General features: G+C 39.3%; 1 protein-coding gene across 1 annotated transcript; it reads left to right on the top strand.

The window, feature by feature from the left end:
• On the top strand, positions 1 to 942 carry LOC100752029 (olfactory receptor 5W2). Its single transcript, XM_027421149.1, has one exon. The coding sequence runs from the start codon at positions 7 to 9 to the stop codon at positions 940 to 942; it is 936 nt and encodes a 311-aa protein (XP_027276950.1). The 5' UTR covers positions 1 to 6.
• Positions 943 to 13,391: the final 12,449 nt, after the last annotated feature.

Raw genomic sequence — 13,391 nt, forward strand, 5'->3', positions numbered from 1 at the left:
AGAATCATGGACAAGGGGAACTGCTCTTCGTTACCTGAATTCGTCCTCTTGGGAATTACCAATAACAGAGACATGAAAGTAGTAGTATTCACTGTGTTCCTAACTGTTTACCTTGTTATTCTCCTGACTAATATTGGAATGATCATTTTGATCAGAACGGATCTCCAGCTCCAAACACCAATGTACTGTTTCCTCAGCCACCTATCTTTCTCTGACCTCTGCTATTCCTCTGCAGTTGGCCCTAAGATGTTGATGGACATTTTTACCAAGGACAAAACCATTCCTTTTGTTGGCTGCGCCTTGCAATTCTTTTTTGTTTGTATCTTTATAGATGTTGAGTGTGTATTGCTGGCAGTGATGGCCTTTGATCGTTACAAGGCCATCAGCAATCCCCTGATGTATGCTGTAGAGATGTCCAGTAGAGTTTGTTACCAATTCCTGGTTGGAGTTTACCTAGTAGGAATGACAGATGCTTTGATACACACAACATTAACATTCCGTTTATGTTTCTGTAGGTCAAATGAGATCGATCATTTCTTCTGTGATATTCCTCCTATTCTATTACTGTCTTGCTCAGATACTCAGGTCAATGAGTTAGTGATATTCACCATATTTGGATTTATTGAGCTGAGCACCATCTCAGGAGTCCTTGTCTCCTACTGTTATATCATCTTATCAGTCCTGAAGATCGGTTCTGCTGAGGGGAGGGTCAAAGCTTTCTCCACCTGCACCTCTCACTTGACTGCAGTTGCGATTTTTCAAGGAACACTGCTCTTTACGTATTTCCAGCCAAGCTCTTCTTATTCTTTAGATCAAGACAAATTGACTTCTCTGTTTTACACACTGGTTATTCCCATGCTGAACCCTCTTATTTACAGTCTGAGAAACAAAGATGTGAAAAAGGCTTTGCAAAAACTGAGAAACAAAAGGTGGTTAAAATAATTGCATTATATGTATACCTGCTTGCAATGGTGGTAATTTCTATAAGAATGATATTTCTTGAATAACTGGAAAGCTGTATCACCTAATTTAAGGGTTATCATAAGAATTTCCAGTAATTTTAATGATAATATAATGTTGAAGCTTTACCAGTGTTTCATATCTCATTATTTGACATGGACTCATACATGTGCAGAAATTTTCCTGGTCATTTCAGTAGCAAAAGAATTGCATTTATTCTTTCATTCAATTTCAGTTGCATTAAGTGCTCTTGAATTTTACTGGTTGCCTTTTGCATATTTCCCTGCTTTGTACTGAATCTCAATGTAACCTGTAGGTTGTTAAGGATCAATCTTATATTCAAGTGAAAGTCATAGACTTTAGTTATATACTCAGTAAATTTATAATTTTTAGAAATGAATAAAATTTCATTTTATTCTAAAATAAAAAGGATTTCTATCATTATCTAGAGGAAAAGCTTTATACCCATATGCAGGAGGAAGAATTTATATATTGTGGCATCTGGTTTTGTTTTTTTTATTTTTTTTCTGTGAGATCTTGAGATTATGAATTTATGTGCCTCTCCATTTTTATATGTTTATTGTGCTTATTATTGGGTTTATTTGTTGTTGTATTTTGATTTTTTATTTAAATTATTTTATTATTGTTCCTTAGATGACTGTTTGTTTGTTTAATGAAAGACAGAAAGATTGTAGATATGAATGACAGGGGAAGTGAAGAGCAAATGGGTGGAATGGGGGAGAACCATAATCAGAATATTATGTGTGTAAACAATTTATTTTCATTAAAAGAAAAAAATGTTTTAAAAGAGAAAACCAGATCATCAAGACTCTTAGATCTAATGATATATGTGTTGGGGAGAAAGAAAGGGATTTTATCGTAGGGATTACAATTATATGTCCATTAAGATACAACAGTCCAAACCAGTTGGAAAATGATCAAATCTAACTAAAATAATTATGAAGAAGAGTGAAACGAGGCATGTTTAGGCACATGTGTGTGCAGGTGATGTATGACTTAATAAAACATTTCTCCTTTCTGTAAGACCCCCGGAAGCTCAGGCCTCCAGAATCTTTTCCCAGGACTGCAGCCACCCCAACCACCAGGAAGGAGGCAGAAACTTGATGCAAACAGCAAGAGGCTTTAATGAAAGGTAGACGTTTGTACAAACAGGCTCTCTCAGCATGCAGGCTAGAGAGCAGCGCCATCCCCCAGGCACAGGAGTTTTTAAAGGCAAAATCTATAAGCTTAGGGAGTGACCTCAACTCTCTGACCAGAGTCATGGGTTCCTAGGAAGCCCTTTGTCTTGAGGGGAGGCCTGGGAATCAGATAGCATCCTGACCCCACCAGTTGTAAAACCTACAGACCTCAGGATGTGCTAAATAATGGTAGCTATCTCTTTGTTTCACAGGGACCCTTAATTGTTAATGATTGACACATTGGCCAGTGGGGCAATCTGTTTCCTTCTTGAGCCCCTCAGGGAGGGTGGCCATCTGGGAATTCTTGGTACCCAGTTATCTTATGGCCTTGTAAGGGAGAAATTGATAGTGGTTGGTAAATTCCAGGCACTAGGTCATAGTAGTAGCCTTGGTCAGTTTCTGGGTTATATTTCTTTGCTAATTTTTAAGTCTTTCACTTTCCTTTAACATTCTCAGCCTTTCATAATGAAGAAAAAACTTTTCTTTTTCCATTCTTATCTCTGCTTCAATGCTACTCATATAAAAATAACTTTGAATTACTGGGCAACTACCCCCAACTTTAAACTTATGTGGTACATTCATGCAATGGAGTACTACTCAGTGGGAAAAAAAAGTGACATCTTGAAACTCATAGTTAAATGGATGGCACTAGAAGAAACCATCCAGAGTGAGGTAACCCAGATACAGAAAGACAAAAAATGGCATGTATTCACTTATAAGTGGATATTAGACATAGAGTAAAGGATTACCAGCCTATAATCGGTAACCCTGGAAAAGCTAGGAAACAAGGATAATCCTAAAAGAGACATACATGGTCCCCCCAGAGAAGGGGAAATGGACAAGATCTCCTGAGCAAATTGGGAGCACCAGGGAAGGGGAAGGGAGGTAAGAGAGGAGTAGAGAAGGTGGATGGGGGAGACCATGAGGGATCAGGAAGATTGAGTCCAGGGACTCAATAGAGGAAAGCAAGAAAAGAAATACCTTAATAGATGTTGGGGCCCATAAAGATGGCTCTGCTTTATCTTGCCTCAAGGTCAGAGAGTTCCAAAACCAGTCCTTAGTAATTCAAAAGACCTTGCAGGATGTTTTGATCGCAAGAGCAGATGTCTTATGTAAATAACAAAAGACTTGTGCTCAGGTGTAAACATACCTTGACCCTCAAGGCCAGATAACAGTTGTGGTTACCAAATGCTTGGAGAATATAGGGAAGAAAGTCTGTTTGCTCCTTATACATGAAAATAGAGGTCTCTGTGGTGTCCTCCTTTTGGTTTGGGTATTTAAGAATGTAGAAGAATAAATTTGGGGCATTTAGTATTCACTGGATTACCCTCCTGACTCTATCCTGTGTCTCTGTCTCTTTGTGTCTTTACCTGCCCTTTCTCAATCCTCACTCCCTGTGGCAGGTACAAATAGGAAAAGTCAGCTGAATCCAACTAAAGCCCACAAAGATGAGCTGTGACAAATAGAGGGAACCATTAAAGCTTTAAAGAGAAATCTGTCACTAGGGAAATGTTCATGAATATATATATATATATATATATATATATATATATATATATATATATATATATAATAGATGGTCTACAATCTGGATAATAACATATAACAACTCATGTCTATATAACATCAAAATAATACTTTGGGATTATACTCTACAATCCACATTTGCCTTTACATAAATAACAAATAAACTCAAAGACACCTTATGATGGAAACACACAAATTTCCATGTTAAGACAGGAAACAGGCAAAATAACAGACCTTTCTTCTGTACTTGTTTCCTGTTAAATAAATAGTCAGTTGTACACCAAAATGATCAGTATTGGTTAAACTGTTGTTTCTGTTCTTTATCTGAGTTCTTAAGTTTTCTGAAGATTCATAAGTTGGGCCAAGGAGAACAAAACAAAAACCAAAAGCATACAAACAGAAAAAAAAGCAGTTAAGTAATTGTAAATCACTCTTCTTTCTCTTCTCTTCACTTCTCTTCTCTCTCTGACTCTTCTCATCCTCTCTTCTATTTCTCTCTCACTTGCTCTCCGTGATATAATAAACTGATTAATGTATTTAAAAAAAAGGAATTGTAAATCATTGCAAAGAAATGGTCAAACTTTTAAATAAATAAAGTTTCATATTCAGTAAATGTTTTCCCACTGCTAACAGTGCCAGAAAAATTTGCATTTATTAACTGAGAAGTGGTGATTTTTGATAATTAATTTAATCAAATAGCTTAGTGAAAGACCCCGCTCCCTGGCTGGTTCTCTCTCGGTGACACTCCCGTACGCGCGCACACTCCCACACGCCTGGCGGCTGGCTCCCTCCCAAGCCGGTTCACCCAGGCGGGGGGCCCTCGACCCAGGCCCGCCCGCCTGGCGCCGCGCCCCGGGGCTGGGGCCGAGATGGGAGAGGACGCCCCCCCCATGGGGAACCTCCGTCCCAAGGTCGGCCATCTGGAGGCGGAGGGGGGAATTGGGTCTGTTGTGCCAGGTGCAGACCTTGAGAATATACTGATAACTCTGTACCTCATTAAATTGTCCAATAGAATCCCTGTAACTATGCTTTTCGCTTCTGCACTGTGCTTTTTAGCTATATAAGGACCCCTCTCCCTTGGCTCGGGGCTTAGCCTACCCAAAAGCTAAGCCCCGGGGTACCAGCGCTACTAATAAAGCCTCTTGCTCTTACATCCAGAGTTCGTGGTTTCGCTGATTCCTGGGTGCAGGTCTCCTTCTACGAAAGTACCTCTTCTGAGGTCTTTCATTAGCAAATGTGGTTAGTGTATTTAAAGTAGGAACCCTTATATTGTTGGTCAAGAGAATAAGAAGCTCTGTATAGCTTTTCAATTAATTTGATACTTCTTTCTAGTATATTGTATCTTGATGAGCATCTATATTATTCCAATACATTTACTGGTTATGTGTTGCAGAGACTTACACAAGTGAGAAAAATAATGAATTATATCTACATTTGTAAGACAAAATGGATTAATTTTCTACAATAGAAGGTTCTGCTAAATATACAAAATTTTCTTTCTCTAGGCTGCTTTTTCAGTTTAATTCATATAGCAAAAGCATATAAAATGGCCTTATGTTTTGATTTATGAATAATCACGTCACCTATTCAGATCAACAGTTCTACCCTAACACAGCATTGGTAATTTTTCTGATCATTTAGATGAAAAACAAAACAAAACAAAGAAAAATGGGTAAAGAGAACTGTTTATCATTGGCAGAATTTTTTTTTCTTGTGAATTATTACTAAGCCTGATGTGACAGAAGTTTTATTCATGAGGTTTCTGGTTGTTTATTTTTCTATTTTTCTGGAAAATCTAGCAAGGATCACAATGATTAGTGTGACCCACCAAATTCATTCTCTAGTGTTGTTTTCTCACTATAATTATGTGAATTTTACAGTCTTTATTGTATACTTCTGTAGTTTTGGTTTTTTGTTTGTTTGTTTGTTTCTTTTGAGACAGGGGCTCTGTGTGTAGCTTTGGAGCCTATCCTGGCACTTGCTCTGGAGACCAGGCTGGCCTCGAACTCACAGTGATATGCCTGCCTCTGCCTCCCGAGTTCTGGGATTAAAGGCGTGCACCACCAACGCTTGGCTACTTCTATAATTTTGTAAAATTTCAGTGGTTCATTCACCAACAAAATTTCATTTTAAAACAACGGTGTAAATAATATGGAATAATATGTTTTTTCCATGTGTGCTCAAAAAATAACTAAATAAAAACATTACAAAAAGAAAGCCATCTGAATTCAATTCCATAAGAATTATATGCCAAAAAGATTCAGTACAGAAAATGTAGTTTTATTTGTCAATGTACATGAACAAGCATTCTCTGACATACACCTGTAAGAATAATGATAAATAAAAGAAACAGAAGACATGTTCACCAAAAGCCCCTAACTTCTTCAGGCATTTTCAGGTTATTTAAAAGCACTCTGATTCATAAGGACTTAGTATTTGGAGACTGGTGGTTGCCCTTCATATCACAAAAGCTATGAGTTATGACCAGTTGTACATGGTTTAATGAAATAGTTGTCATTAAGAAAACGTGGAAAAAATACTACCATAGCAATTTCCATTAATTTATTTGTATTTGATACTATGATTGAAAGACCCCAGAAGGGGTACTTTCGTAGAAGGAGACCCGCACCCAGGAATCAGCGAGACCACACTTGGATGCAAAACCGCAAGAGGTTTTATTAGAGACGCGGGTACCCGGGGCGACTTAGCTTCTGTGTGGCTAAGCGCCCCGAGCCAAGGGAGAGAGGTCCTTATATAGCAAAAGCGCAGTACAGAAGCGAAAAGCATTGTTACAGGGATTCTATTGGACAATTTAATGAGGTGTAAAGTTATTTCAAATCAGCACTTTCTCAAGGTCTAGTAGTCAGGCGAAAAGGCCTTGGCTTTACTTATCTTCTTCTGGCTGACCTTGGGTCGGAACGATCCCCGTCAAAGCGGGGGGGGGGGGGGGGAAGGGGGCCCTCTCGCCGCCACGGGCTCCTCGGGGCGCCGTGCCAGGCGGGCGTGCTGGGGGCTCGAGCCCCACCGGGGTGAACCGGCTGCGGGGGAGCCGACAGCCGGGCGTGCGCATATGGAAGTGTCCTAAGCCATTCTGCGCTCATGGGCTGTTGGCTGGTTCCGGCTCGCGTTCTGGGCCCGGCAGGGGCCGGCCTTGCGCGGCGGCGGGGAAGGAGAAGCCGGCGGGTGTCTTTCAAGGGGTGCCCCCCAACATCTGCAATCGTAGCTGCAGCAGGGACAGCGGGATGAGGGGAAGCAGGGAGGCGGGAGCGCCCCGGCAGCTCTGCGGCCCCCGTGTCCTTGGCCTTGGAGGCGGCTCCCCGCTCGCAGCTCCTGGACAAGCAGCACTGCTGCTCTGCCTCTCCCAGCTCAAGTTCCCCTTCCAGGCGCCGCCCGCGCTGCACTCTCCAGCCCCTGGCCGCACCCTGGCCCTGCCCTGCTCAGTCCCCGCCGCGCTGCCCTCGGTCAACTGCTCCGGACTCCTACCCTACCCTGGGCGGCCCTTCTGGCTCAGCAGCCTCTGTGCACAGGGACGATCGGCCGGGTTACTTAGCCCCAGAAGCCGGGGGCCCGGGCGGCCCAGGGCGCGAGCCCGGGTGATGTCCCCTGCCCAGCATGCGCACAGCGCCCCGTTTCCTCCTCGGCCAACTCTCCTCCCGCCCCCACCCGATCCCCATCCTCCCCAGCCCATCCCGCCTGCTCCAGAGAGAACACCCAGCACCGGCACAGGCGGGGAAGACAAGGAGGCAGTGGGTCTTTCAGATGAGAGATTAAACTATGATTCTTTATTAATATGATGACTGCCATCCCTTGCTCAAGTTTATGAAATGTTTAGACTTTTCATACATAACCTCCTATTCATTTTTGTTGTATTTTTCAAAATTGTGATCTGATAACTTATTTTGAGGTTCCCAATTTTATAGCCTTAGAATGAGCTAGAAAAAACATGTGTCAGGAATTATTCATTAATGTAGATTAAAAAATTATTAACTGCCCATTTTTAATATTTGCAGGAACTTTTAGTAATCACACCACTTTTAGAGTGATTTGTGTCGATTGTTTTATTGATACATAGAATATTTTCGATGCAATGAAATTTTCTTGCTTAGATAAATTAAATTCCAGTCACCCTATTTTAAGGTGGCTTAAATAATTGTATTATGTGTATATGTATCCAAGTTATAGTAGTGATTTGCATAAAATTCTATTGTATGAATCATAGGAAAGTTGAGTCACCTAAATTAACTTATTAAAATATATATTTTCTCTAAATTTTAGAGATAAACTAATGTGGATATACAATTGATTCATGTTTCATCATTTTTCTTTAATTTGTATGTGCTTAATATCTGCAGAAATTTTCCTGATTATTTCAGTTGTAAAAATAATGTTATTTGGTTTTTTACTCAATTTTAATTTCATTAAACTATTTTGGATTTCATTTGTGACCTTTTTGATATTTTGTTTCTTCAGATGAGCCTCTATGTTGTTAAAAATGAATGTTTGATTCAAGTGAAAGACAAAAACATTAGAATATATTCAGACCAATCATAATTTTTCAGAAAAAATAAATTTTATTCTGAAATACAAAGGACTTCTATCATAGTGTAGAGCAATGTGGGGGATAAACAGGATGAAAATCAGCACCCTTAGATATTTATACACACACACACACACACACACACACACACACACACACACACACACATATATATATGGAAAAAAGGGATTTCACCATGGGGCTTGAAATTATATACCTGTTTAGAGTGGCAAGTGCAAATCAGTGGAAAATAAACAATTGTAACTATATTAAATTAGGAAGAACAGTGAAAGGACATATGGTTAGGCTCGTCTATGTGTGAAGGGGTGCTCAGATAGCTAATCTGTGATTTTGTGCAATGTTGTTCCTTTTTTTCTTTTCCATTTTTCAATCTTTCATAATGATATTTTGTTATACAAAAATATTTTTCTCCCATTCTCTTTCCCTCTTAAATGCTATTCTTATAGTATTAAAGCATTGTGTAAATCACTCTTTCTTTTAACAGTATCTCAAAAATGGGATTATAAGCATTTTTTACCTAACGTATTATATTATGTTTTGTAGATAAAAATAATTACATAAAATGACAAAGAGGATAATACTTTGAGTATTACATCCAGTAATTGATTGAACCAGATATAGAGATCTACAATCAATCACCAGGCTGAACTTCAGGAATCCAGTTGAAGAGATGGAGGAGGGAATACATAAGCACTGGAGGTCAAGATCACAATGGTGAAATCTACAAGAGACAGCTGAACCAAGATCTTGGAAGCTCACGAACTCTGGACCTATAGCTGTGGATCCTCCATGGCACCGAACTAGGCCCTCCATATGTGGGAGATAGTTACGAAGCATGGGTTATCTGAGGTACTCCTGGAATTAGGACCATGGTCTATCTCTGTTGCGTGGGCTAGCTTATTGGAGCCGACTACCTATTAGGGGATGCCATGCACAGCCTTAATACAAGGAGGAGGAGGAGCTTGATCCTGCCCCAACTTTATGTGCCAATCTGTGTAGACTCCCTTAGCTGTTGGGAGGAGTGGATGGGGGGTAGACTGGAGACAGAGGCAGGGAAGAGAAGGGGTCGATGGGCGAACTTTGGTTGGGATGTAAAATGAAATATTAAAAATTGATTTAATAAAAATAAAGGAAAATGGCAAAAAAAAATCCCATTTAGCTATAAACCCAGTACATAATGCAAACTTACTCACTTTGGTGTTGTGCTTAATAAAACTTAATATTTGGAAAAGGAATAAAAACTCACAAAATGTGGTAATTTAGGACCATATGTCATTTGTAAATATCTATGCTAAAATTTGCTATTAATGAAATGATTTAAGATTACCATCAATATCATATTTTCTATTAACTTCTAATGTCTTAAAGTGGTGACTTATGAGCGAAGCTGTAGTTACTCTGTACTTGAAGTTTCTAATCTTTGAAGCAGCGGGGTGACAATGTAGGTTCATTTATAGAAGATAAACTCATAAGACCAGGATGTTCAGAAATGAATTTGGTGAATGGAATTTAAAACAATTCTAGCTTATTATGCTAAGAAACACAAGTAAAATTTGATTGTCGATGAAATGGAAATTGAGTTTTTTTCCAGAAATCAAATCTGTCAGTGCCATTATTTGACACAACAAACTCAGAATCAAGCTGTGAAATACCTCTCTGATTATTTCTCCTCTCTCTCTCTTTTCAACCGTCCCCCCTTTCCTATTTATTTCTTATCACAGTCCTGCTCTCTGCCTTTCTCCACTTGTCCATCTTGTCTCTCTCCCACGCCTATTCACCTGTTTTCCTCATGTCTTTCTCTCTTCCCCTGTCCATATCTCTCCTCCTACATAATTTTCTCTCTCCATTTCTCTTCCTCTCTCACCACTCTTTCTATGTCTGTCAATGTCTCTGGCTCTTTGTCTCTCTCTCTCTGCCTCTTTCTGTGTATAGTTAGTTATCTGTCTTTCACCCTCTTGCAGTATGGCTATCATCTAGCTAGATATGTCTGCTGCCTTAAAATCATGTGATGATTAATTACACTATTTATTTTGAGCATAGGAATACAATATACTCCACTATGTAAAAATCTGTAATTTTGATAGTAACTTGGCTTTGATAATTTGTTTTGTAATTAAAAATTTTATTGTCGGGTGTGGTGGCATATACCTTTAAACCCAGCACTCAGTAGGCAGAGGTACATAGATCTCTGTGAGTCTGTGGACAGCCTCGTCTACAGAGCAAGTTCCAAGACAGCTAGAGATGTTATATGGAGAAACCCTGTCTAGAGAGAAGGAAAAAAACAAAAAAACAAAAAACAAAAACAAAAACAAAAAAACCCCAGAAAAACAGTTTTTACAAGACAGCATCAGATGAAAAAACATTGATGGAAATATATCAGCATATAAGCAATGCAGGAGAATTAGTGGATTGCCAATACTTCACACATTTCCCTCTTATATACTGTTTTATTTTTTCACTCACACAGTAATCAAATCTGTGGATACTTAAACATGTATAAGTTTCAGTGATTATGAAACAAGGTGGAGCCAATTTAAGACCTTATGAAATGCCACAAATACACATTGAATCAACTGTATTCTGCAAGTTCCCAAACACATACTATTAAAAATGTATCATTTTGGAACTCAAAACTAAAATAGAAGCTAGGATATGGCTAAGTACTCTTCTGCCTCATCACTCAATATGAGTCTGGAATACAGTACCAATACTGACTTCATTCCTACATCAACTATGTAATTCAATACTTGTTTTCCATTAACTAATATGATGTGAAGTTATTCACTTCTTTCATAGCAACCAATGGCTTGTGCTCTGATAGCCTTGCCTGGGCTCGTTTCATGGTGCAAACTCTCAATTTTAATCCATAACACCTTCAGTCCTCAACTTCCACTGCTAAGCCAGCTGCATCTTACCAATGGCCTGTCTTGGCTTCTCTGGTCTCGATGATACCTTCTCTTCTTCAAAACCATTACCACCTGAGAGGCTCATCCATGTGACCAAATTTGCTGCCAGCTCAATATGCAACATTGTTGGACTCAGAACACAGCTTGCATGTGCTGATTCTGAGGAACTTTAGAGAATATTTTACCTCAATGACCCTGGCCTCTTCTTAATCAAAGCTACTTATTCAGTTCTACCTTGTAATGGCATCCATTGTTCCAGAAAAACCAAGGTTTTACTATAGAGGTTCTGATCTCATATTAATCACAACTAATTATTCAACTCCAGCTGACCCATATCTTTCTGAGTAATCTTCCAATGTGTCTCCATGACTTTCCCTATCCACAGCCTTCCTAATAAGACATAACTAGGCCCAACCTCACATTCCATGCCATTACAATGCACACATGTGCTGCATCTAAGCTCTCCCCTCAGCATGATCCAGTCTCACATTCTTTTTTTTTTTTTTTAATTTTATTTTATTTTATTAGTTCTAGTTAGGGAACAAGCTTATTTCAAGTCCCTTCTCCCTCTCCCTCCCCTCACCCCCAAACTTTCTCCCCCACCCCCAGCCCATCCCCCCAACCCCATCCACCCACTACTCCCCAGGCAGGGTAGGGCCCTCAACGGGAGCTCAGCAAAGTCCACCAAGTCTTCCTATGCTGATCCTGGGCCCTTCCCCATGTGTCCAGGGCCAGAGTGTAACCCTTCATATGGGATGGGCTCTCAAAGTCCCTTCTTGCACCAGGGAAAAATACTAATCCACTACCAGAGGCTCCCTGGAGTGCAGAGGCCTCCTTATTGACATCTATGTTCTGGGGTCTGGATCAGTCTTGTACAGGCCTCCTGGACAGCATCTGGGGTCGATGTGCTCTCCCTTGTTCAGGCCAACAGTTCCTGTGGGTTTCTCCATCCTAGTATAGACCCCTTCGTTCTTCATTCCTCCCTCTCTTCAACTAAATTCCCGATTTCGGTTCATTGTATATCTGTGGATGTCTGTCTCTGTTTCCATCAGCCACTGGGTGAGGGCTCTAGTCTCACATTCTAATCTTGCACTAGGAAGTACATCTTTTTCTCTAGTACAGTACTCTATGTCTACATGACTTCATTACTTCAAAGCGATTTCCAAACTTTAGACTCAACGTGCCTCCCACCCTATCTAATGCCTCAAACTTCTCTTTCTGAAACAGACTTAGAAGAAATCCACATGTCTAGATTTCATTAAAAAATAACAGTGATATGAGAGATCAGTCAGTGTCTTCTCTCCAAAAAACACCAGTATTTAGAAATATTTAGCAATGAGTGTAACCTTGACGAATCTCAGGACACAATATATAAAAATCAATCATAGACAACAACAAATAAATCATAGAATTTTCTGAAAATTTCACTAAGCAGACAAAAAAAAATACCTGCTCAGTGAAATTATGGAGAAAACACTTAAGGATAATAAAAAGCCCAAGAATCCACAAATCCACATCATTAATGAAAATGATGAGATATGTGGGCCTTAGGTGTGACATTTAGCAAGTAAGGAGGAAGACTGAAGGAACCTCCAGGTTAAAAAAAAATTAAAGGATTCCATTATCAGTATACTCAATGAACGTAGAATATCAGGACTTGAAGATAAAGTACAGGATCCAGACTAAATAAGCAAAAACATGAAAAACAGAACAAAACAATATAAAAACCAGGAAATAAACATGAAGGAATGCAGTACACCATGAAGAAAGAAAAAAAGAGGCCCCCAATTTGAAAGAAAGCAAGGAGGAATACATGAGATGAAGCAAATGGGTAACATATAGTGAGCAAATGATGTAATTATAATATAATCTCTAAAAAATAATTTAATAAATGTTAGAAGACATTCCAATACACCAAAGAATCATATCAGATTGTCATCAGACCTCTCACCAGAAACACTAAAAGTAGAATATTTAATGTTATATTTTATCTGCAAAGATAAACGACTGCCTACAAGTATTAATATATAATAGAAAGTGAACTTTAAGTAATTAAAATATATATGAAGATAAGCACCAACAAAAATTGTTCATGACTATCAAGAAGGCATTGCCTGGACAAAGAGACTTTAATTTTCTACAATCAAGTGTCACTTACTCTATCAACTACATTCCAGAGCAGAGCTCATGCCAAGAAATAGATGGCCAACAAGGAAGATAATCCATGTCTTTTATGAATAG

This window comes from Cricetulus griseus, chromosome 6 (assembly GCF_003668045.3).
Source record: "Cricetulus griseus strain 17A/GY chromosome 6, alternate assembly CriGri-PICRH-1.0, whole genome shotgun sequence".
In the NCBI taxonomy this organism is placed as follows: domain Eukaryota; kingdom Metazoa; phylum Chordata; class Mammalia; order Rodentia; family Cricetidae; genus Cricetulus; species Cricetulus griseus.